Below are 22,337 nucleotides of genomic sequence, written 5' to 3'. Positions count from 1 at the left end.
TGAAAGAAGGTTGGTGTGATTTCCACTTAGGTGGAGGGACTTTAAGGCATACACGCGACATGTAGTTAATACCCTAAAGCTCAGTAAACCGGACAAAAGATTGACATTAACTAACATTTGACGGCTGATGCGTTTTGCTCGTATCGCTGCAGGAGATAAACTAAGAAAAGGGCTCGCCCTTTATGTTTAGAGCCACGATATAAAATAAACCACTTGTAGTAAGCATCAAGTCCTATTTCTGGATATACAGTTGTAAGATATGATTCTGCCTCGTCCAGAACACTCACCAGAACATCGAGTATTTGAACCGGCAAACTCCAGACCTTGACAGGAAGCACGCCATCTTGTCGACGAAGTGCAAATAGAGTTATCCGCGGAGATAGACTCAAAGGGGCTATGTGATAGTCACATTCTTAACTTATAATGCCCCGATTCGTCTCTGCTCTTCGGAGCTCGTGGGGGGCGAGATCCGACCCGAGATGCGAGGCGACAAAGCGCCAGAGATAGACCAACCATCATAGTTTCGGTGAGGTGAAAGTGGACCGATAGCTATCAGCTTATGCTGTTTTCAGGGAATGGAGAATGGCGTAATGTTGAGCAATTGCCTTGGCAGTGAAATACCAAGCTGTTGAGTGGTTATTCGAGCAATGGTGCAATAGCTTTCAGTTCTGTCGCGAGCTACAGATCTTTGCCAAGGACCACTAGAATATAGATTTGACCGAGTACCGGAGAAGTGCAACAGATCCGAAAAGGCGTTATCGACCAATCGATCACTCGTTTGTGCTACCTTTTCACTTGGAAGCTATGAGTGCTCACCATTGAGACACAAATGCCTCAACAACCATTTCAGGGGAGTTTATCGAGCAATGGTCAGAAATGAAGCCGAATAATACCATCGGAATTAATCCCTACATCTCGCTATTATATCCATACCTGACGCCATAGATACATCGGTAACACCACGAAGTTGAGTCTTTCGAGATCAGTAACATGGATTTCGCCATCGCATGGTTCACCGAGGGGTTAAACAAGTACCAACGTCGATGTATACAAAAGGCGTTATTATATTCAAGATGATTGCGAAGAGACTGCTGAATAGGGCCCCATAGCACAGTGATATTCACAATGGCACATTCTGATGATGCTCGTGTGTCAGAATCCAAGAATGCTGTTGACCTTCATATTGACCCAACCGATTCGGACTCCTCCAAGTCAATTCCCTCCACCAAGGTGATCCCTCTTATCGCTACACTTCCCCTCGCTGCACCAGAGGAACCTCGAAGCTGGTGGCAGCGACGGCCGAGACAAGATGGAGAGGCTGTTGCAACTCGTCGGTCCGTCTTTGACGACCCAGACATGGCGAGGCGCTACCAGCCACGACCTGACTGGGAGAATCTGCATCGATTTGACCCTTCCGAAAGGTGGACTTTCAATGAGGAGCGCAAAGTCATTCGAAAGATTGATAGACGGATCATGGTATTCGCTTGCGTCATGTTCATGGCTCTCGAGCTGGATCGATCCAATTTGTCTCAAGCTGTCTCGGATAACTTTCTGCCAGACCTGAAGATGGATACCAATGGTTAGTCTCTTTTATAGCAGGTTCCTATATCCTTTTAACTTTACATTGTTAGATTACAATCTTGGAAATACCGTCTTCAAGTTGTCTTTCTTGTGTGCCGAACTTCCCTCCCAGCTTGTCAGCAAGTACCTCGGACCTGACCGTTGGATTCCGATGCAGTTGTGCCTCTGGAGTATTGTTTCTGCGGTAGGCCATAGGAAGCCTTCAGCTCTTCGATGTACTGACGGTATGAGTAGGGCCAATTCTGGTTGGACGGGAGGGCTTCCTTTCTGGCATGCCGTGCCCTTCTGGCCATCTTCCAGGGCGGATTCATCCCGGATGTGAGTAGTCCATGTCGCCGTCCTGCCTAAGTGTTAATGGCCCCAACTAATCATTGCTCTGGAATGCTTTTAGACGATCCTATACCTGAGTTATTTCTATACCGCTAGTGAGCTCACTGTTCGTCTGGCCTTCTTCTGGACGGCGTACAACGTCGCCGATATCATCAGTGGGTTTCTGGGAGCAGGTTTCCTCCAGTTGCGTGGCTGGCATGGGCACGAGGGCTGGCGATGGCTGTTCCTGTTCGAGGTTTGTCATTCAAGCTCTTTGCATCATCGACTATACTGACGAATAGTGCCAAATAGGGCCTGCTGACGCTCGCGGTTGGCATTTCCGCCTGGTTTCTCATGCCCGCTGGACCCACTCAAACCTCAGGCATTCTCCGTGGTAAGAACGGTTGGTTCACTGAGCGGTAAGTTGCTCCAGAGATGGATATGCCTTCGAGACTGACCGGTGTACAGAGAGGAGCGCATTATGGTGAACCGGGTCATCCGTGACGATCCCAGCAAGGGCGACATGCATAACCGCCAACCGATTACTCCGAAGTTACTATGGGCATCAATCAAAGATTACGACCTCTGGCCGATCTACGCCATCGGCTTAACATTCTTGATCCCAGCCACGCCGCCCGCCCAGTACTTCACCTTGACCCTTCGTGGCCTCGGCTTCAATGTACTCGTTACCAATCTTCTGACCATTCCCCATACGATCCTGTCTATCGGTGGCCTGTTGCTTATTTCCTACCTGGCCGAGAAATGGAACGAGAGGTCTCTGCTTGGCCTAGCTGTTCAGATCTGGAAGCTGCCATTCATAATCTATCTATACGTAGTAGACATGAGCACGGTCAACAGATGGGTCTCTTTCGCCGTGCTGGCGCTGTTGCTTGGTTCTCCGACTGGTGAGTATAGACGTTCCTTGACTTACCTATAACCGGCTAACATCATCTTCCTAGCCCATCCAATCCAAGTCAGTTGGAATTCGCGCAACTCCAATACCGTTCGCCTAAGGACAGTTTCCGCAGCTATCTACAACATGTCCGTTCAATCCGCCGGTATTATCGCATCCAACGTCTACCGCAAAGACGACGCGCCGAGATACCGGGAAGGAAACAAGAATCTTTTGGCGATCATTGCGCTCAACATCACGTTGTATCTGTTGACCAGAACCTACTACATCTGGAGAAACAAGAGCCGAGACAAGATTTGGGATGCCATGGATGATGAACAGAAGAAGCATTATCTTGATACCACAAAGGATGAGGGTAATAAGCGATTAGACTTTCGGTTTGCCTACTAGCCTGGTGCAGGCTTTCGGGCGACTCGGAGAAACCGAGACAGCATGGTTCTGATGATGCTTATCTCGATGGTGAAGGAACATGAACAATTTCACTTTAATGCAATTAGTTCCAGGATTAAAAACAGCAGAGAACCATTCAATTGATGTATTTGCATAATACATCGTCAAGTTCATGGTAGTCAAAAAGTTAAAGATGTCCGACGTATCCATCATTTCTTATCATTACTGATAAGACCAGCCACTCAGGCTCAAGACAATCAATCAGTGCAGGTGACACAGATAAGCAATCAGTCGCCTGATCCTTCCCATTCCATACTAGCGCAGTCTCTAGCCTTATCTCCATTCGCCGCCTCCAACCGTTCCATCACCAACTTAACTTTCCCCCGCCCTCATTTGTTAGCAAATGACATAACCCCAAAGCAGCATGTTTTGCTTTGTCCCCCAGACTCAAAGCCCCTGTGATGCCACCGCAGCGTCGATCATGGGTTGGTTGTGCGAGGTGTAAGAGCTTTAAAAAGAAGTGCAGCGAAGAGAGACCCTCGTGTCAGAGATGTCAGACAGCTGGGGTGAAATGCGAATACGGGGTGAAGCTTCGCTGGGGAGGGAGGCCGTTCAATCGGTCACCTTTTGGGGATTGTTTGTCACAAAATGAGGGCAACGTTCAAAGACTAGGCGAGTCAGTTATTTGTTGCACAAGATATATACTAACAATCTCTCAGATTTAAACAAGAAAAACTTCATATATGTTTCCCCCTCTACTCCTAGACCAGGCCCGTCAAAGGCTACATCGCCTCCTCCAGATCAGAATGTCGATGAGCCAGAATGGATAACAACTTCTCCGTCAGAGGACTCGGAGCCTTCTCAACTTGTTGTCAGTCAAAGGCAAATGCCAATGCCTCCGCTAACCCCGTCCGTTGAGTTCTTCGGTCACCTATCACCCTTGCATCGATCAGGCCTACAGTACTTTACCGAGAGGACCGTCAAAGTTCTTGCGCCACATCCCCAGATCTTTGATGAGCTATGCGAACTCATCTTGCCAATGGCAGTCTTCAATGAGCCCTTACTGCAGGGCATCGTTGCGCTGGCGGCTACTCACCGACTTGCGACCTGCAAAACAAGCGAGGAGCAGTCCTCGCAAGCGCTCATTGTTGCTGGCTTTCAAGCTCTCAGCTCCAGATCCCTTTGCCAGAAACTTTCCGAGTGTGATGAAGATCAACAACTCATTCCACTGCTGGCCGCATCGAGAGCGCTCTTCGTTTGCGAAGTCTTCGCCAGCGAGCCCAGTCCAGATCGATGGAGCGTTCACTTCCGCGGAGCGCGTGGGCTCATTTCTCGAATACACGATAAGGGTCTTTCCCAGAACCCGACGGACGAATTGCGATTTTTAATACGATGGTTCGACATGACCGAATCGCTGGTCTGTCACTCGATGAGTGATCTCGCCCCGCAACAGTCAACTATCCCCTCACCAACAACGCTCGCATCAGACACAGATGACGAGCCTGTGTACATCGATATGTATCTTGCGCGTACAAAGGACCTTCTTGGAGTGTTCAAAGAGATTGCGCGACTATGCCGGATCAACAATGATGGGACAGCGTCTGAGACTTCATCGCAAGGCGGTCAAGTTGAGGCCGAGGTCTGGTGGCTACTCAACTATCTACAATCCATAATCGACCGAGATCGAGCGAATCCTCCGCCAGTTATGTCAATACGCGGTCGCGTTCTATCCGTTGCCGAAGTCCATGAATACCGGTTATCGAATCAGATATGGCAACTCACCGGTCTGCTCCTCATCCACCGACGCTTACGCCATGAAAGAAGATCATCACCTCTCGTTCAAAACCTCGTCAACCAGATCCTCGAGTGCGCAGAGCGTCTGACGCTACGAGACGGCCTCACACCAGTCACTCTGCTTACTCCGCCCTTGTTCTTTGCAGGATGCGACGCTCTTGGTGATGATAGGCCGAGAATAAAGACTTCGTTGCAAGGCGTTTCAACTGCACTTGGACTTTTGAATACGCAACGAGCATTGGAAATACTCGAACAGTATTGGAAAGCCGATCCGGGTGTCGATGATGATCTAGCCGATCGGTCGTGGCCTAAGATCAGTCAATTTCTACCTTACTAATGCCAACATCCTTTAGAGAGAAAAATTGAGCATATAATCCATTTTTACTTCTATAGCTAAGCCCCAGTTCCCGTGTCACGATACATCGCACTCAGTCTCGGAAAAAAGCAAAAGGAAATAAAATGAGACAAGGCTTCGAGCTGTACAACCCTCCCACGACCCTAATGGGGTTACATTGCGAAAGAGTCGCTGCAGCGTTGATGGCTGGACTCAGCTCACACCCCTCCCACTGGGCCGCAGTCCGTCGGTGCAAACCCCAGCTCTGAGACGGCGCCCAAGGTGCCAAGAACATTCTCTAAAAGTTCAAAAGATACGCATACCAGGCTCTGAGTCCTGGAATAATAATTGGACAATATTGCACCGCAACCGCCGTGGCGTTTACTCAGTCAGCACCATGGCATCCATAACTTGGAAGCTACCCAACACCAGCCCAACCTTCCTTCTCGCCCCTTTTCGTCAAGCATTTATATAGATGATAGAGAAGCCGCAAATCTCTGCATTCCCTTTTCAACTTGCCCAGATAACGTTTCCATACAATGGATGGCTTCCCACTTCGCAGTATGACTGGCAGGGACCATGGTGGTCAACCTCATTTTGAGGGTCCCGGTAACGCCCGCCAAGTCTCCGACAACGTTCATGAGCGCTTGATAATGCCCAAGACAATGCATCTCTATCTAATGAGCAGCCCTGTGGCTTATCACGTGAGGACATGGCCAAGTGATGGCCTTGTTCTTCGTCTGGGGTACTGGAAGCAAGAAGAGACCAACAATATCACTCACGGCGTGAGATTCCTCCCCAGGAACGGCCCATTTGGAGCCGAGCAACCTACTCGACGGGAAGCTCACCATTCCTCTGATCTTGAAGAGGATTCTTACGGAACTGATATTGATCGTATTTGGAATATGTACTTGGTCGATTGGTATATCATCTTTACCACGACCATGGGCCTCGTGCTTTTGGTCGTCGCGGCCTATGCTTGGGCCATGAGCCTGATCTTCCAACCATTCAGGCTCACTTCAATGCTTTTGGGCACTTTGCAACGCGCCATCGCCTTCTCACTGCTTCCCGCGTTGGCGTACGGATTGTTCCATCAGACATTTCTAGCTGCAGATGTTTATACGCGTACGATGATCCCAATCCAGAACATGGCAAGTCCTCTGTCTGAGGAGGATCACCACTGGATATTTGGGCCAGGACACGAGACTTTGAAAGGGGCCACTGCGGCGAACAGCATGCTCCTGGATTACCTCACTCCCAATGTTATTGGCTGCATAGCTCAAGCCATCGAGCTCGGCCACCCAAAGATCATTCTTGGTGCTGTCTTGGCCACACTTAGTAACTCTGTTTACCTTGTAGTAGCCCGGATCTTCGACTTCAGCGAGGCCGAAAATGGCCATTACAGCGCTCATATTCATGCCAAGAGCTTTTACGCATCATCCGGCATCATGAGTATCTACTGCCTCAGCAATTGGGTATTGAGACCTCATAGTTCCATCAGGACTTGCAGACCTGTATATGGCCTTGTGGACTTTGTGTCTCTTGTTTACCGGAGCGATATCTTGCTATGTCCCGAGTTTTGGCTGCAAGATTCTGCAGATACAGAAGAGGATATGAATGCGCAGGTGACGCTAGCCAACAGGCTCTATCAGTATGGCATCTACCACGGAATAGATGAGCGTCGGCACGTCGGCATCGGCGTCGAATATGCACCACCGGCGCGGTTGCTAGATGATGAGAATATTTTGTGTCTTGATTGGTCTGTGAATCTAGCGAGAGCGGCGATCTCGTCCGGTATATATAGCGATGCTTGCCTCGTGAGTGCTGAAAACTTCATCACCAATGAACCTCAAGGCGATCCTCCCTTCGAAGGGTTCGGACGAATCAATATAGGAGCTGGCGCAGGAGAGCAAAGGAAATAATGAGTCTTGAATCTTGAAGTAGTAATAGATTAACCTGTTCGGGGGTCGACTTCATTTCGACTTTTAACTCAAAGAGAGAACAGTGATGCATGGTGACATGATGATCAAGTTATCAATGTGTTGCCAGCGTGCTGGCTTCTCGGAGCAACATCGTACATGTTCCAATCAACTCAGATCTGGATCCGATGGCCAGCAGTAAGAATGGGATTACTTGCAGGCCAAGTGAATCTGCACGCATTCTTCCCCGCTCCGAAACTTCCAACCGCCAGCCACTCGCAAGAAATCTACCTGATGGGGGGGGCCGTGCAGGTGGTACAAGGTGACGCAACCTACATACAAATCACGAAGCTGAGTCTCGACCTGTGCTGAGGAGAAGGCGTTGGGCTAATTGCACTTACATATTTCATGTCAAAGGCACCAGGCTGGGAAACAAAAACGAGATAACCGTTACGAAAGGCGGACATACGTTTTGTATCACGACACAACGCATCTCTTCTAGCCAAGAACACGGGTAACCGTCAAGCTTGGCTGTAAGGTGCTATCCAGATCAGGCTGTGCTAGCACACACCACGACCAGGATTATCTGCAGTCTGACAGCCAAGCCTCCACACCCCTTTCATCCCATTCCCTCGGTCACGCGAATGAGGCTCTGTTGCTATCCACCAAAAGCTTTGTACTGGTCGCTTTCCGTATCTTTCTCGCCAGCCGTAGTTTCACCAACACCATCGTTTCCCGTCTTGCATGGACCTTTTGCCCAGAGCCGATTCTCGCCTCTCACAGCCTCATTTTACTTGGCACCTGACGATGCACAGGGTCTCGACCAAGTCATGGCCCAGCCATCACATCTCGTATCCGCGGCCAAGTCATCCCGATCTCGAGGAGCGAGTCTTGTTGGTAAAAGGCGGTCGACTTGTTCAGTGAGGCTTCTATCGGATGCGCCACATTCTAGTCTGGAGTTCAAAGGCAGGCCGTGTCTTAGCTGCATAAGCTGAATAGTTGGGGCGTTTTCGATGTCACAAGCAGGAAGGACTAGCAGCAATGCTCCATATAACCACCTGGTCTGTTTCAAGTCAGTCAGCTTGGAGGATATTTTGACTTTTTTATTGAATCTTTTACTATTGGACAATGTTGCACCGCAACCGCCGTGGCGTTTACTCAGTCAGCATCATGGCATCCATGGACAGCATACTGGCCTTGTCTCGATATTAGCTCGATAGGACCCGAGAATCTAGTGATTAAATATTTTACTTCTAATTAAGTCCTTGAGAGGGAAAGTCTTTATTATTCGAAACTCATAATGCAAGAAAGCTGAGGCCTATATTTAAATCCCATATAACTTTACAACTCTAACTCCAGGATATAAGAAAAGTGCTCCGTAGGGGAATTCCTCTAAACCACGCCCATTCGTTAGCGAAAAGACCAAAAATACCCAGTCTTAACTATCCCCATCAATGCCCTTTCCGCATGGCAAAGACGCTCAAGAAGATACTCCAGCCGAACCCAACACAAACTGCCACCAAAACTCGAGAGCGCACGGGAACCCATAGGAAGTTGCAGATGGCGACTAATGGCCAGATATGCCAGCCAGCTTTGATAAGTGGCCAAAGTCGATTACGGATTACTTCCAGAACGAGGAAGGGGTGTGAAACACGTGCGATGTTTGTGCAGATGAGAAAGACGGACCCGCTGATGGCAAGACCAATTGTTTGATCAAGAATCAGCTTCGCCAAAACGTTGCGCCAAATAAGATCCGGACTGATATTGAACCATCTCCTAGTCGTTCCTCTCGTATCATCATCCTTCTTCTCCTCAACCTGCTTTACGTCCGCCTGAACCTGCGGCAGGATTTCGTTCGCCCTGATTGCGTGTCCAGTGGGGAAGCAGTCCTCCAGAATGAATTGGATGACGTTGCCGACCTGAGAGCCTATGAACCCATAGATAGCAAACTCCAGTACCTGCTGAGCATCAAAAGTCGATACGCCTGGTGTTCTGTAGTGAATAATGATCTGGGTGACCAGGTTTGCTGAGACCTTGATAGCTGTTGCCTGAAGGGCGAGGCGGAGATTGAGGGCGCGGACCATGGTGCGATGGCCCTGGGGACAAAGAGAGGGGGCCTATTACGTAGTCATGAGAGAGAGGGACAAACGAGTGAATGAAAAAGTGAGGCGGGTACAGGGACAAGGCTGATGGTGGTGGATGTTGGATGTATGTATTGGATCTGATCTGGAGACGAGAGATGACCAAAGATGATTAGTGACAGCCTGGCTTGTGCAAGGTCCCCCCTACATTTGACGAATGAGAACAGCTGTCCCTTTTGTGGGTCACGTAGCAGCCAATTTCAGCGGGGGCTGAGAATGAAGGGCACTGGTATTATCTTCGTTCCTTGGGGTTGCACAGCATATTTAAGACAAATGCTCGATGAATTCGTGCTGTTGAAACATTTGCGCGCTTGGCATCGATAAATTCCATGACAAGTTCGTGATTCTTCTTCTGTGGGGTCCAAGGCTGGTGGTTGGGAGGGGGACGCCCCGCCAACTGTAAATGCGCCTGAAATGTCCATTGATAACACGTGAATTTGTGTCTGAAACCCAATGACACGCTGAAGGTCACCGATTAATTCGCTCTGAAACGGGAAAAATATTACAAAGCACTCAATACCGAACTGTTAATAAATAAGGTTACAAACAATTGAGAGTCTGGCACCTAATCCCTCTAGCCATCAATTGATGTCCCGGGTAGGTGAGACGCGCAAAAAGACATCCAGTCACAAGCAATGGACGGCAAAAAATGTGGATAATGGTGGAATCAAACCACCAACGTTGGACGAACAGGGAATCGAACCCTGGACCACTCCCAAATAACGCTCGTAGAGAACATGCTAAGGGAGTATTATACCACTAAACCATTCGCCCGAATGGATGATGAAATGGCCTCAACCAGCGTCTACATCGTGCTGCTGACATTGGTGGGCCCAAGCTTTACAGCAGGTCCATAGTAGTTCGCCGTAATGATTGACAATATCTCATCCAGATAACCATATATCAAGACAACAGATTAAAAAATGCACCTTGAGATATACAATCCTAAGCCGCGTAGCCCCTCGTCTGCACCAAGTAGATACTCTCAATAATTACGCCAATAATCATGTGCTCCTTTCCGCGGTCACAGATCCACAGTTGTGTAGTTCTACTTGCGTGCCTCCTCCGGCGCCAGCAATAGCAAGGGGCTTCCTCAAATCGTCTCTGATCTTCCACGATACACAGAGAAGGGTCTCTGAGATGGGTCTAGTGGGGGCATGTGTGGGCGACTTTGCTCCCTGAAAACGAAGTTGCCGAGTGTTATCAACAGCTTGATCAACACTGACAGTAATCTTCAAGCACAGCTTTAAGGCACAAAGACCATGTAAATACAAATATTCTGAAGTGTCTTTAGAAGTCGGAATCTACACTCAATGGCCCATAACAGGCTCAAAGTCAGTTGAAATGTACTATTCGTAACTTCGTATTGTGCCATTGAGAAACTTGCTCGTGCATGTTCCTGAATTGTGGTGGACAGAGTCCTCAAACAGACTCACGGCGAGACCCCTTACGAGCTCCGCGTCAGGGCCTAGGTGTAATTAGAGGGCGGTTTGTCGAAGCAAGCCATTGTTGAGATGGCTCATAGGGACGATAGGATGGTTACTGCTTGGAGGGATCCTTGGTAATGGATGAATCTTATTGCATATCATCTGCAAAGAAGGCTTGGGGTTTAATAATCCTGTAACTAGCACCTTAGTTCCTAAAGACCAAAACAAAATCTCCATTCTCAGTGCGGCCTCTCTGTGACGACTATGGTTGATACTAAAATGACTCATGTCGAGAATGAAATTTCAGTAGAGGTACATGTCTTTTACTCCCTATTCAACAGAAAAAAAAACATACAACAGCAGGTATTCGCTGGTCGTCTCCGACCCAACTACTAATCCGCCCCTTGCGGGCTTGACTAGGGGAGAGCAGACGGGATCCCGTACTTTACCGCAGGTATGGTCGTATGTGGTTGAAGGCATCGTGAATGGGGCTCAAGTTGGTGCCTACGTGGTTGTTTGCCAAAGACGGTGGAGAGGAGGACGAGGAGGTGGGGCTCCACTGGGTAATAAACTACTAAGCAACATTAACACAAAGTAAAGTCTTTTCGAGTTCGCCAGGCAAGTTAAGGTTGGAATGTGCACTGACAAGGCCTTGGATCGTTTTTAAAACAAGCAAATAATTTGATATTGACTCGAAATACTTGCATGTGCCTAGTCTGGTCAAAGAACCTCAGCAATCGGTGACGCTCAGCTGTCACAACTGGTTATGAATTTGCCCAAGCACTATTAAACGGCTACTCGATCCTATAGCTCCTCAAACTTGCTATCGCAGATATGTCAGACTTCTTGCTAATTCAAGCGCTTCACAGGACCATCCACATTGCCATGATACCCCCTAACAGCCCACCGACGGAACCCGGCGTCTTCATGTTCGAATCATTGCCCGTCTGAGAAGAACTCGCCGCAGAGATCGTTTCCGAAGTCGTCTGTTCAGCACTTCCCCTGACGGTTGTCTTGGAAGCCGTGTCTTTGGCGCTATCACCAGTTGAAGTTGCGGACGACGCATCGTCAGTAGCCGATGCCTCTACACCATTCAGGTACCTCGAGCTTGCACTCTTGACTCGCGAGTCATAGTCTGATGCCGAGACAGGAATGGTGGTGTAGCAGCTCATTGATTTGGGTTCCCAAGAACTGCCTGTGCAGATTGGCCATCCTTCACAGGTGCTCAGGTCGAGCTTGCCGCCAACGCAGCAATACGCTTTGTTATTGGAGGGATTATTGAGAACACCAGGACAGTTCTGGTTGTTTTCACCAGTAATGGTCGTTGTCAGTGCTAGGATGCCTTGGAACAAGCATGCGAGGCTAATCGAAGAGAGAAGCATGATGGATTTTGATAAAGAGGTGACAGATGGTGCTTCAATTGGACTCAGAGTGGAATGCTCAACGCTGCTCGAGAACTTCGGTATGCTGAATTTGTCATCTTCAAAATGCGGAAGCCATCGTTACTTATATACGCTTGGATCCTGGTTTGAGGCTTGTGGCTTGAGGCCATTTTGTCAGCAATGTTCCAATCAGAGGAACTCAGTGTCGTCGCCCCGCATAATCGTGGATTTGTCTGAACCAAGGAATTCGTATTTACACTTTCGATGATGATTCTCGTCTTAAAATCTTATGATGTAACGCTTTTACTTTGTTCAAGTCAAAGCTACAGACGAATTGACCTTTCTGGACACCAAGCTGAGACAAGTCCCGGCATCTGCCAGCCGGTATCCCCCCAACGATGAATCTAGCCATATATGGTATTTCAGGGAGACACCCCTGCGATCCTTCAATGGAGCAAACCTTAACAGAGGCCAGCTCGGCATGCTCAGAAGGGTAAGCGACAGGTATCGTGACGTAAATGTCTCAAACTCTTGGGAGCTAAGTGATTGTCAAAAGTCCCTGAAGAGCAATAAAGGGTCCTGATTACCCCGACGTTATGGCTGTTGATCGACATTGCAACAAGATCTTTAATGGGATGTTGGCACTCTCGGATACCCTACGATGATTCAGCTGAGAAAACGACGTGCCAATTGAGATTTGTCAGTGGCTGTTTGCCCCTACAGTTCTAGAACCTCCACATCGTCAAGCGAATCCCTCAATAGCTCCACGCGTTCAGAAGCCACTTCCCCCCCAAACTAACTGCATCCGTAGCATGGCGTCCTAGCGTCTGATCGCTTTCCCTACGGGGTATTTCAACACCTTGCCCCCGTCCAACCTTTACCCTTCCTGCAGCCAAGCTTTGTCTTTCACAGCCCTACGAACCCGACACTGTGGTTTTGGTTCCGATCTAGCCTGTTTTCTATTCCTGTTTATTAATATTTTATATACTCTGTTTCATTTGTTACGCGTCTCCACATGACTCGACACGGAAGACGTATAAAACGGTGCGGCACTTGTGTTGAGCGCAAGGTTAAATGCGGTATGTCGGTGTCGAGAGTTGAGTGGTTCGATGGAACTGACTATTGATAGATGAGCAGCAACCCTATTGCCAACGATGCAAAAATGCAGGTCTTACCTGTTCGGGGTATCATAGTCAACTAAAGTTTGTCGACGAGGGGGCTCGGTTCGCTTCGACTACTGCTTGTCCTTCTCAGCCTGTTTCGAAATCTGCGATATCACAACGCAGTCGTCTCGCCAATGGCATAGCTTCAACAAAATGCCCAAGGAATCCCAAGCCTCAAATAGTCAGCCTAGTACCGCAGAAGAATACTCTGTTCTTCCCCTACACTTTGTCAAAGCTATCACCAGAAGACTTGCGCTGCGGGCCAGGACTGGGTCCAGGAATACTTTCAGAACTACTGACGGGCCAGCACTCGGAACTACATCAATCATGCGTACAGGCATTGGCCGCGATGTACTTTGGAAGAACGAACCGGGATAGAAATGCCTGTGAACAAGGGCTACGGCTGTACTCTCATGCACTGACTCAGCTCCGGACGGACATCAGCAACTCAAATACCGAAATGGGCACCCTAATGAGTATCATGTGTCTTTGTGTGTACGAAAACGTCGTGTTTTCTCAACCGACTGCTTGGCTCCTTCATTATGATGGTCTAGGGAGATTGGTAAGTCCTTTCACGGCGAAACTTTGACCTTTTGCTCACCCGGACTCCTAGATGCAAGCGCGAGGCCCAAAACCGTGGAGAACGCCAGCAGAAAGGCAAATACTACAAGCGGCACGGTACTACATTGTCAGTTTTTATCACCTCACGGAACATTAGTAAGGAGTCACTGACTGGATGCAGACTCTCTCCGCCGGTCATCAACGCCGCCATTGTTTCCTCGACCAGCCGCAATGGGAGAGCACAAGATGCCTCCCGGAAGGTGAAACTCCAGATAAGATCGATATCCTGTACGACATCTTCGCTCAGCCGCCTGGGATCATTGCGGATTACGACAATATACGGAAGGCGAGTGTGACGGACCCTGTTGCAGTTGAAGTTCTGCGGAACAGGACACAATCGCTCATCGACAAACTGCATGAATGGTACCGCGACATGCCATGGGTATGTACCACTGATCCAACCATGAGAGAGCACAGTGGCATCCCCCTTCCGGATGACCCCATGGAATGTGTCGCTCTCGCAATCAGCTACGCCATGCTTTTATGTCTTGTCCAGCCTTGCGAATACCTGGGCATCTCACTCTTTCCGGAGAGCAGTATGGAGGCGACAAGCAATATCGATCAAAACTCGAAAAACAAGTTCTTGGCCCTGGAGATTTGTCGCTTCGCAAACTGGGCACTTCGTGGTCAAGCTTCGGCGAGCTACGCCTTGCTGTTAGTGTATCCACTTCAAATAGCATGGTTCTGCGTGCAGAATAGTGAGGAGGACCTCCGTAATGTTAGAGTCATAATGAACTCGGTTGTTGCGGATTCGTATGGCTTTGAGTTGGGGAGGATGAGGCATTGGGATGAGACTAGTCTGGATCAAGGCCGGTATGGCTTTTTGTATTAATGATAATCGTATCGATGGCGGGATGAGAAAAATACTACATGAAACATCCCGATGATGATAAAAGCGAGCGTTGTTGCGCATTGTACCGTTGAGCTGACATGGTGCTTGGTAATTATCCGCTGGCCTGGCTCTGGGGTTGCGTCGATTGCTCAACTGGCGCGCTTGGATATCTACGCGCCTTTGCCATATCGACACCAATTGATTGGTTACAGGAAACATGACATTTCAAAGCATGCGGCTCTGCTGATTGCCCCCCAAACAACATCGACGTATGTGGCTGTATCGCCAAACCTGACATGACCCCTGTAATGTCGTCAATCTATTTCCCCCTTTGCGTGGCGATGCACAACACAGCAAATGCTCAGCCCTAGGCTACACCACACCACAAAAAAGATCAACGAAGCAGGCCATCTCGTTCGGAAATATGGCAGGCTTAGCCCCCCAGCCAAGGCAACTCCGTCGGAGACGGAGGTCTGGTACTGATTAACCAGCGTGTTTGACTGGTTTCACTAACCTCAAGATCCACTGATCCTACAAGGCTGATATGCAGCCTTGCTTACGCCCAGCTATCTTATACACATTTGGAAATCGCGCTTATGGCCCGAAACAGTCCAATGGAGCGCCCATGTTGAGGTCAGCGGGCGTTCCCCGCCCAATTTAATTTCACGGCCAATTTCTCTCTTTTCGGCTGACCTGGCGTTATTATAATAACTTTATTCCCTTCTTTCCAGATGCAGGCGCGCGTGTAGACGCTGAGTTACGAAAATGTCGGAAAAGAGACCTATTAAGCGACTCGTGGTGTTGGTAGACGGAGTTGAGGCTCGGGAAACCAAGAGTGAGCATTTGCCTTGGCGCCAGGATTGTTGCTGATGGATGACAGAGGAGACGAACCCTTCAACGATTCAGAGGATCAATCAATTAGTACACGATGGGCTAGTTGAGTCGAATGGGGTTTCTGTTGCGCAGATTCCCAAGTATTATGTTGCACCCAGCAATGTTGTCAAGTTGACCGACATGTTCCGATCACGGAGCACGACAAGTGATGACTCGACAAACCTCATCAAGACCATTGTCAGGGACATCTGTCTCACGCTTGAGCGGCCAGAAGATGAGCTCTGGTTGTACGGTTCTGGGCACGGAGCCTTCATCGCTCGCGCAGTTGCTGGCATCGTGCATCGAATGGGCCTGCCAACAACGCAAAGTTTCGATGATCTGTTTGATACAGCTCTTGGCCTGATCAAGGCTCAACTTGAGGATGATTTCAAGCGAGGCCCCGTACTACTGCAGAAGATCAAGAATGAAGCGCAAGATCCTCCTCGGATACCGTTTGTTGGTCTTTTTGACACCATCATTCATAACTCAAAGACATCCTACGACATCTCGTTCAACCCTTCTATCGAAACTCTTCGCCATGCGCTGGCTATCAATGAGAACAGGTCCAATAAGGCACCGGAAGTGGTCAACATTCCTGACGATGCGGACATGACACACAGGTCACTTACCCAAGCATGGTTCCTCGGTACACACGAAGATATGATCGGCGGAACGGCTCACGACGGTCTTTCACTCTACCCGCTACAGTGGATGGTTTTGGAGAGCATCTACTCTGGCCTCCGTGTCAACAATATGGGCGACTCAAAGGCTAGCGATAATCCCATGGCTTTAATCTTCCCGCAATACGCTGGCAACCTTCCGCCCTTGGACGGATCAGAAGAGATCGAATGGCGGCTCCAATACACCAATGGCCTTCGAACAAGCATGTTTGATCTTCAGAGTATGCATGCAAAGAAATCGGCAGGCGGCGTCGAGACCCACTCCATCAAACTTGATACGGATTGCTACAAACATGCAGCAAACCGGAAAGTTTTTGCTGCAGATGGAAGCTTGAAAGGATGGTGTGACGTTGGTAGGTACTCCGAGTTTGCCAATCTGTACCCAACTAACAAATCTAGGACCGTATGGAAACATGATTCATCCCTCCCTTTTCTGCATTCTTGATAGATACCCCAGATATAACGACCTAAAGAATTTCCAACCCCTCAAGAAGCCAATCTCAGACTTTCAAGACTCTTACCTTGTTGCCGCAGAAGATGGGTTAGCTCCATGGCTTCAAGGGATGCAGCTCGAAGCAAGCGGCGTCAAAGCCTTCCGAATTCTAGTATGCGGCAAGACTGGCGTTGGCAAATCGACATTGATCAACAAGGTCTTTGGTGTTGAGATGACGGATGAGTCTCTTTCATATGATCAGGGAGTCCATGACATCAACGTCGCTTTTGAATCCCCCAAGCATCCTGGACTCTTGATCCATGACTCAAGGGGTTGGCAGGCCGGTAGTGATACTGAGCTTGAATTGATCGCGAAGTTCCTTCGGCACAGAGCTTTTCAGGAAGACCCTGCCGAAGCTCTTCACGTCATTTGGTCAGATACTCTCCTTTATCAACGAACATTAAGTTAACGCGATCTTAGGTTCTGTGTCGACGCCGACGTGGCACGTATCGAAGAAGCCGATAAGCGAACCTTTGCCACCATCGCCCAATACTCCCACCAAGTCCCCGTTTTCGTGGTTGGAACAAAGAAGGACAAACTCACTGGCTATCGAAAAATGCAGTACTTAGAAGAACTCATGGAGAAGACAGACGATTACAAAGAAGCCAAGCGACTCGCTGAAGAGAAAGCCAATGCCGTTGCCGAGGAACAGTTCGCCAAGCTGAGGAACCAGCTTTCGCAGATCGAGCACTACAAAGCTGACGGCTTCTGCTGTCTTTCAAAGAGTGAGTAGCATCCAGTTGTAAGAGTTATGAGAGGGCGCTAACTGTAATAGATGACGACGCCGGTGTCAAAGACCTACTCTCACAAACCCTCGGCCTGATCGTCGACGAACGCGTACGTCTCTTCTGTGTTGCCGCTCAAGTCGTTGATGTTGAACAGAAGATCAACTCAGCGATAACAGAGTGTATGAGACTAGGAACCCATGCAATCCGCACTGCCGCCGTTCCCCTCCCCTGCACAGGGTTGGTCGGAACACCGACCGTCTCACGCCTCATCTGCGAGCACGTACTCCAATGCTTCGGCTTTCCCAAAGCTGCGCCAGCAGAGATCGAGCAGATCATGTCGGATATCGTCATGAGCAACTTTAAGCAGTACCTCCGGGTTTCTCTGTCGCAGTTTGCGGCTGTTAGTGCTATTTCGGTTGGTGCTGCGGTCCCGACTATGGGAATTGGTATCATTGTTGGTGCGGCGGGCTGTCTTTTGGGACTTCCTCCTACAGCGAGGATGTTGCTCAAGTGCTCGTGCGATATGATTCTTATCCTCGAGCGGTCGTTTAGATACGATGGAAAATATGTTTCTATCAAGCAGATCGAAGATGCAGCGAAATACTACTCGAAGACAACAATAACGACGTTCAATGGGAAAGAGAAGCGATTACAGCAGCAAGTTCACGATGAACTGGACCATCTCATTCCACTGAAGAAGGTCAACATTGGCTTCAAGTTCAACAAGCTGAGATCATCTATTGAAGAGATCATCTATAGCAATCGTTTTGGCAACCCACCAGACTACACTTCTCTGCGAAGCCCTTCTAGTGTCGGTCTGGACTTGCAGCCAGGAGGACCTGTCGAGATGGATGCCGCACCCACAATATCAGAGCTGCCTGGCGATGATGTCGACTACTCGCAATTACCAAAGTCAGACGAGAAGTCTGATCGGCTACCACTTCTTGAGCTCGATTCAACTGAAGTCGGCGCAAAAGAAGGACATGTTTCGATGGCATCAAACACTTCAGGAACAACCGCACAAATTGGTCCTTCACTTGCAAACAAACTTGTCGAGCTTCACGTTCAACCGCCTGAACTTGAGGGCAATGCACCGGGTGACGTGAGACAAGACTCGTTGGAAGTTCCGCCACCGGCGACGAGAAGTAAATCTGACTCCTCTGCGTCCAAATGGTCGAACAAGCTGTCATCGTGGAAGTTGAGTCGGAAGTCAAAGACGCTAAAGCAATGAGTGAGCGGAGGATCTGGTGTTTCCGCAGTTCGTTTTGGGTTTTAGGAGATACCCATGATGTTGGATGATCGTAGAACTGTCCTTTCTATTGGGTACTCATGTCTGCATGTATTTTATGTAATGTATGAAGAGAGCGATTAGAAATCGAATCACGTTGTCATGATAACACGAGTTGACCGTTGTGTCAGGATGAACTTTTCTCTATTGCTCTGTATTATATTCAAGTCTGTGTTTGCTTCCAGTTTTAATGCGACTGACTGCTGCCTCATATCCAGTCATCCTATATACTCCTCGCAATGGGCATCTTGCCCTGACTCAGCTGGTTTCCTCCTGTATTGTGAAAGCTGCCATTGTTTCTCAAGGGAAGTACCGGTAATAGTCGTTCCACCTGGCACAGAAATACACAATCTGGCATCGAGTAAGTTGCAAACATGCTTCAAAGAGTCTGCAGCGTAAGATCCTGTCCATGAGCGATATGTCGAGCATAGCACAACTTGTACTGGATCTGCACCAGAGACGACATCGGGCATTAGTCCATGACTTCGTTCCCAGTCTTGTAGATGGAAGGTGGTCGTGTACTGCGATACTTGATTAGCTTGTTTGAATCGGCATACATATGGAGAATTTCTCACCTCATTTAGATTTAATTTTACTTCTTTACCGAGGATCTTGCGGGTGGCTTTGTGAGCATCGTCGTAGAATTGGCCATTGCCCTTCTTACTGTCACTAATAGGTACGGAAGAAGGAATATCCCAGAAGAAGCTGATGCCAGTCTGGCGCAGCCATGGGACATCTTTCATGCGATCTTGGTGAATCAAAATGCAAACAACAATCCCAGACAGCGGCGAGCCGTTGCATCTTTCATTGAACTCCCGCGAAAATGAGTGTGTTCGTAGTACTTCTAAGATGCTTCCGAGAGACTTTATCAACTGGGCATTGATGACCTCGCGCTTAAACGTTGACTCATTGTGCAAATTCAAGCCGATGACAAGCTCAGTGCGACCCCTTTGGCGGGGTGAATAGTCTAGCTTTTGGAGATCTGTAGCTTGACCTGCGAGGGCGGTATGTCTGATGTATGACGTCTCATATTGATCAGCTGGTAGCTTTTGATAAATGTCGGGTGTAACGGGAACATCTACTACCCAGCACGCCGTCTTGCCCTGTGCGGGATATAAATAAGGGTTGAGCAATTGTCGCGGTCTTTGAGGGCAAGGGTTGGAGTAGTTGTTCAGCTTGACACGACTTTGTTGAGAATTGCTCACGATTGTTGTAGCCTCTGACTGCATGCTCATAGATGAGCGCTTATCAGAAGTGGGCATGCTGGACATGGTACTCGCCGTACTGAGAGAAACAGGCTTCCTTGCACTGACGGACTGATAAGTCGGCAGAGTTGGCTCAGTAGGCGGTGGTCGGTCCCAAGACGTAGTTTGGGTATTGTGGTCGACGTAGTAGGGTCTCCCATCTGGTGTGTGCATTTCCTGCCATCCAGGTGGCAGCGAAGCAAGTGCGGGAGCGATAGGTTTAGTCCATGACGTGGTTTGATCGTTGTGGTTGACGTAATAAATCTGTCCCTCCGGAGTTAGTCGACACTCCCATCCTGTTGGAAGAGGAGTGAAAGGATCCGAGGCAGCATTGTGTGGTATAGAAGCCTGGGGGCTGATTTGTGTCATTGGCGTAGGATCGACCCAAGGTAACGTCGCTTGGACTTGGGGTTTTTGGTGAGACTCGGTCTGGGCCGTTTTTGCTGGCATTGATGATGGGGACATAGTAGACTGTGATTGTGGTGATGCAGGTGGAGAGCTGAAAACTCTAGGTGATTGAGGAGAGCTAGGAGTAGGACATGATGTTGCTTGTGGAGTCGTAGCTTGTTCCTTCGCTGTGGTAAAAGGCACCGAAACCGACACCATGTGAAGCGTATCAAGTCTTGCAGCCAAAAGTGCCGTCGGATCAGGATTCCGCACAATAACATCGGGGATACCTCTGATATTGTACTCATTCCCAGATTGTGCCATACAAAACTTTTTCGTTGAGGACTTGAGCTTGATTTTAGACCAGTCAAGGTCTGAATCCAAAAGCACCTTAAAAGTGACTCCATTCAACCCCTCTAGCCAAGATGCCAACGCCCCAATATGCTCATCCTGCAGCAAAACTGCCTCTCCGGGTCGGAGGTCAGCACGCTCGCCGATAGTCCACGCGTACAGAAACCGCCCGGGGTCCAGCTGCCAAGTCATGATGGGTGAAGTGTCGTGGCCGACGTTGGCATAAATGACTGAACCGCCATACGTAGCAAAGGGCATACTCCATGTATTGATGCGAATTCCGTCGTTTGGCGGTAGTGGCTGTGGATATCCGACTTTCTCAATCTGTTTGAAGATATCCGCAACAACCGCAGCCTCGGCTTTCAAAGTTTTCTTGTCATACTTCTCATAGTACGGTTCGCTGTGTCCAATGCGAGAAGGCGATTTCTTGAGCAATTGAAAAGGGTGAGGGACACTCTTCAGATAGGCTATGGCCTGGTCGATGTCTAGATTCCAATAGGTCGGGTTCTCAGGGTTGCTCCAGTTTGTGTCGTTCATAACTCCGCAGCCATATCCGTAGTAGATAGGCATGGGATGACAAGCCGCGCAGAACATGAAGGCGCAAGCAATGAGATACTGAAGAATGGGATCAAGACGCTCCAACTCAAAAGTGAGAGCATCCTCGGAAATGTCCATCGCAACCTTGACAGCTGCGAGGGCCTGTGGCAAAGCATCGTAATTGATCACGTCAAGCGCCATCAAACGTTGGCCCAAAGAGGCGAAGACCAAGTAGATCTCATCTACGCCGGCGCCTCTTCCACTCGAGCTTGAGCCCTGTCCTTCTTCACGTTTGTTCCTTTGGCGCAATTCCCACCATGTCGCGATACTTGCACCGGCTTTGACGACTGAGATGCCGATCTCTATTGAAGAGGTGATTGGGTCCGCCATGGTGGATTAAAGCAAAAGGCGTTACCACTGCTATGCTGCAAGTCCATCGGGGTTGGGTTTCTTTATAACATTTGGGCAACTCTTCAGCTAGCGATCGATAATGTACTGTACTTCATCAGATGATTCCTTTTAGCTGGTGGTCTAGTTGGCTCGATTGTAACCCTCCAATCCAACGTGGCGTTCGATAGCGCCAGCGCTAGATCTGCCTGGAATAGCCGCCCATGGATTTGGAGTATTTCAATTGAAACTGATAAGATCTTTTAGCCTATCAAGCGTTGCACATCATATGAACCCTGCATTCAGCTTCAAATACAGGAACGAGAAAATGTGCCTTATGTGCCGGCTGAGCCGGAAGTGGTGAGTAGGACGAGAGCATTACTGGTCGTTGTAGAATTCAAAACGCCTGTGCATGATAAATTGAGTTTCATTAGTTAGAGGTAGCCTCTGGGTTTAAGGTCTCATTTAAACAAAAATGGGCTTCTTTATGCTTATTTAACTAAGGCCCAAGTCGAGAAGTGTATATCCAGAGAGTAATACAAAATATACGTTGAATAAAAAGC

The 22,337-nt window shown here is 48.8% G+C and overlaps 8 protein-coding genes and 2 non-coding genes across 10 annotated transcripts; 5 read left to right on the top strand and 5 right to left on the bottom strand.

Moving 5' to 3' along the window:
• Positions 1 to 1,125: 1,125 nt before the first annotated feature.
• Positions 1,126 to 3,368, top strand: FOIG_08812 (uncharacterized protein; the record flags this gene model as incomplete). Its single annotated transcript, XM_031208877.1, has 7 exons — positions 1,126 to 1,579; positions 1,632 to 1,765; positions 1,816 to 1,899; positions 1,973 to 2,146; positions 2,203 to 2,309; positions 2,359 to 2,795; positions 2,850 to 3,368. The coding sequence occupies 7 exons, from the start codon at positions 1,126 to 1,128 to the stop codon at positions 3,191 to 3,193; spliced, it is 1,734 nt and encodes a 577-aa protein (XP_031061883.1). The 3' UTR covers positions 3,194 to 3,368.
• A 286-nt stretch (positions 3,369 to 3,654) lies between these two features.
• Positions 3,655 to 5,324, top strand: FOIG_08811 (uncharacterized protein; the record flags this gene model as incomplete). The annotated part of the gene is made up of 2 exons (XM_031208876.1): positions 3,655 to 3,865; positions 3,913 to 5,324. 2 exons carry the CDS (start codon positions 3,655 to 3,657, stop codon positions 5,322 to 5,324), a joined length of 1,623 nt encoding a protein of 540 aa, XP_031061882.1.
• A 536-nt stretch (positions 5,325 to 5,860) lies between these two features.
• Positions 5,861 to 7,243, top strand: FOIG_08810 (uncharacterized protein; the record flags this gene model as incomplete). The annotated part of the gene is made up of 1 exon (XM_031208875.1): positions 5,861 to 7,243. One exon carries the CDS (start codon positions 5,861 to 5,863, stop codon positions 7,241 to 7,243), a length of 1,383 nt encoding a protein of 460 aa, XP_031061881.1.
• A 1,220-nt stretch (positions 7,244 to 8,463) lies between these two features.
• FOIG_08809 (uncharacterized protein) lies at positions 8,464 to 9,665 on the bottom strand. The gene has a single exon (XM_031208874.1). It carries the CDS (start codon positions 9,322 to 9,324, stop codon positions 8,692 to 8,694), a length of 633 nt encoding a protein of 210 aa, XP_031061880.1. The 5' UTR covers positions 9,325 to 9,665; the 3' UTR covers positions 8,464 to 8,691.
• A 398-nt stretch (positions 9,666 to 10,063) lies between these two features.
• Positions 10,064 to 10,155, bottom strand: FOIG_08808. Its single transcript has one exon. It is a non-coding gene; the product is annotated as a tRNA-Ala (tRNA).
• A 1,001-nt stretch (positions 10,156 to 11,156) lies between these two features.
• On the bottom strand, positions 11,157 to 11,272 carry FOIG_08807. Its single transcript, XR_004093435.1, has one exon. It is a non-coding gene; the product is annotated as a 5S ribosomal RNA (ribosomal RNA).
• A 192-nt stretch (positions 11,273 to 11,464) lies between these two features.
• FOIG_08806 (uncharacterized protein) lies at positions 11,465 to 12,301 on the bottom strand. Its single transcript, XM_031208873.1, has one exon. It carries the CDS (start codon positions 12,188 to 12,190, stop codon positions 11,672 to 11,674), a length of 519 nt encoding a protein of 172 aa, XP_031061879.1. The 5' UTR covers positions 12,191 to 12,301; the 3' UTR covers positions 11,465 to 11,671.
• A 507-nt stretch (positions 12,302 to 12,808) lies between these two features.
• On the top strand, positions 12,809 to 14,950 carry FOIG_08805 (uncharacterized protein). Its single transcript, XM_031208872.1, has 4 exons — positions 12,809 to 13,269; positions 13,320 to 13,915; positions 13,967 to 14,041; positions 14,096 to 14,950. Exons 1-4 carry the CDS (start codon positions 13,206 to 13,208, stop codon positions 14,804 to 14,806), a joined length of 1,446 nt encoding a protein of 481 aa, XP_031061878.1. The 5' UTR covers positions 12,809 to 13,205; the 3' UTR covers positions 14,807 to 14,950.
• Positions 14,951 to 15,456: 506 nt separating this feature from the next.
• FOIG_08804 (uncharacterized protein) lies at positions 15,457 to 19,006 on the top strand. Its single transcript, XM_031208871.1, has 5 exons — positions 15,457 to 15,641; positions 15,687 to 16,712; positions 16,759 to 17,224; positions 17,273 to 17,577; positions 17,628 to 19,006. The coding sequence occupies exons 1-5, from the start codon at positions 15,572 to 15,574 to the stop codon at positions 18,809 to 18,811; spliced, it is 3,051 nt and encodes a 1,016-aa protein (XP_031061877.1). The 5' UTR covers positions 15,457 to 15,571; the 3' UTR covers positions 18,812 to 19,006.
• On the bottom strand, positions 17,681 to 21,787 carry FOIG_08803 (uncharacterized protein). The gene is made up of 2 exons (XM_031208870.1): positions 19,444 to 21,787; positions 17,681 to 19,389 (listed from the first exon to the last, which is right to left on the bottom strand). The coding sequence occupies exons 1-2, from the start codon at positions 21,775 to 21,777 to the stop codon at positions 19,087 to 19,089; spliced, it is 2,637 nt and encodes an 878-aa protein (XP_031061876.1). The 5' UTR covers positions 21,778 to 21,787; the 3' UTR covers positions 17,681 to 19,086.
• Between the last annotated feature and the right edge of the window lie 550 nt (positions 21,788 to 22,337).

Source organism: Fusarium odoratissimum, assembly GCF_000260195.1.
Source record: "Fusarium odoratissimum NRRL 54006 unplaced genomic scaffold supercont1.13, whole genome shotgun sequence".
Taxonomy (NCBI): domain Eukaryota; kingdom Fungi; phylum Ascomycota; class Sordariomycetes; order Hypocreales; family Nectriaceae; genus Fusarium; species Fusarium odoratissimum.
Note: the sequence above shows the minus strand (reverse complement) of the source record. Positions and strands in the feature narration are given on the sequence as shown.

Coding starts and splice junctions, on each gene's coding strand:
- FOIG_08804 (XM_031208871.1), top strand. CDS start 15,572: ATGTCGGAAAAGAGACCTATTAAGCGACTCGTGGTGTTGGTAGACGGA. Junction 15,642..15,686: donor TGAGGCTCGGGAAACCAAGA/GTGAGCATTTGC, acceptor GATGGATGACAG/AGGAGACGAACCCTTCAACG. Junction 16,713..16,758: donor GAAAGGATGGTGTGACGTTG/GTAGGTACTCCG, acceptor TAACAAATCTAG/GACCGTATGGAAACATGATT.
- FOIG_08805 (XM_031208872.1), top strand. CDS start 13,206: ATGACTCGACACGGAAGACGTATAAAACGGTGCGGCACTTGTGTTGAG. Junction 13,916..13,966: donor ATGATGGTCTAGGGAGATTG/GTAAGTCCTTTC, acceptor CCGGACTCCTAG/ATGCAAGCGCGAGGCCCAAA. Junction 14,042..14,095: donor AAGCGGCACGGTACTACATT/GTCAGTTTTTAT, acceptor GACTGGATGCAG/ACTCTCTCCGCCGGTCATCA.
- FOIG_08803 (XM_031208870.1), bottom strand. CDS start 21,777: ATGGCGGACCCAATCACCTCTTCAATAGAGATCGGCATCTCAGTCGTC. Junction 19,390..19,443: donor TAAAATTAAATCTAAATGAG/GTGAGAAATTCT, acceptor CAAGTATCGCAG/TACACGACCACCTTCCATCT.
- FOIG_08806 (XM_031208873.1), bottom strand. CDS start 12,190: ATGCTTCTCTCTTCGATTAGCCTCGCATGCTTGTTCCAAGGCATCCTA.
- FOIG_08809 (XM_031208874.1), bottom strand. CDS start 9,324: ATGGTCCGCGCCCTCAATCTCCGCCTCGCCCTTCAGGCAACAGCTATC.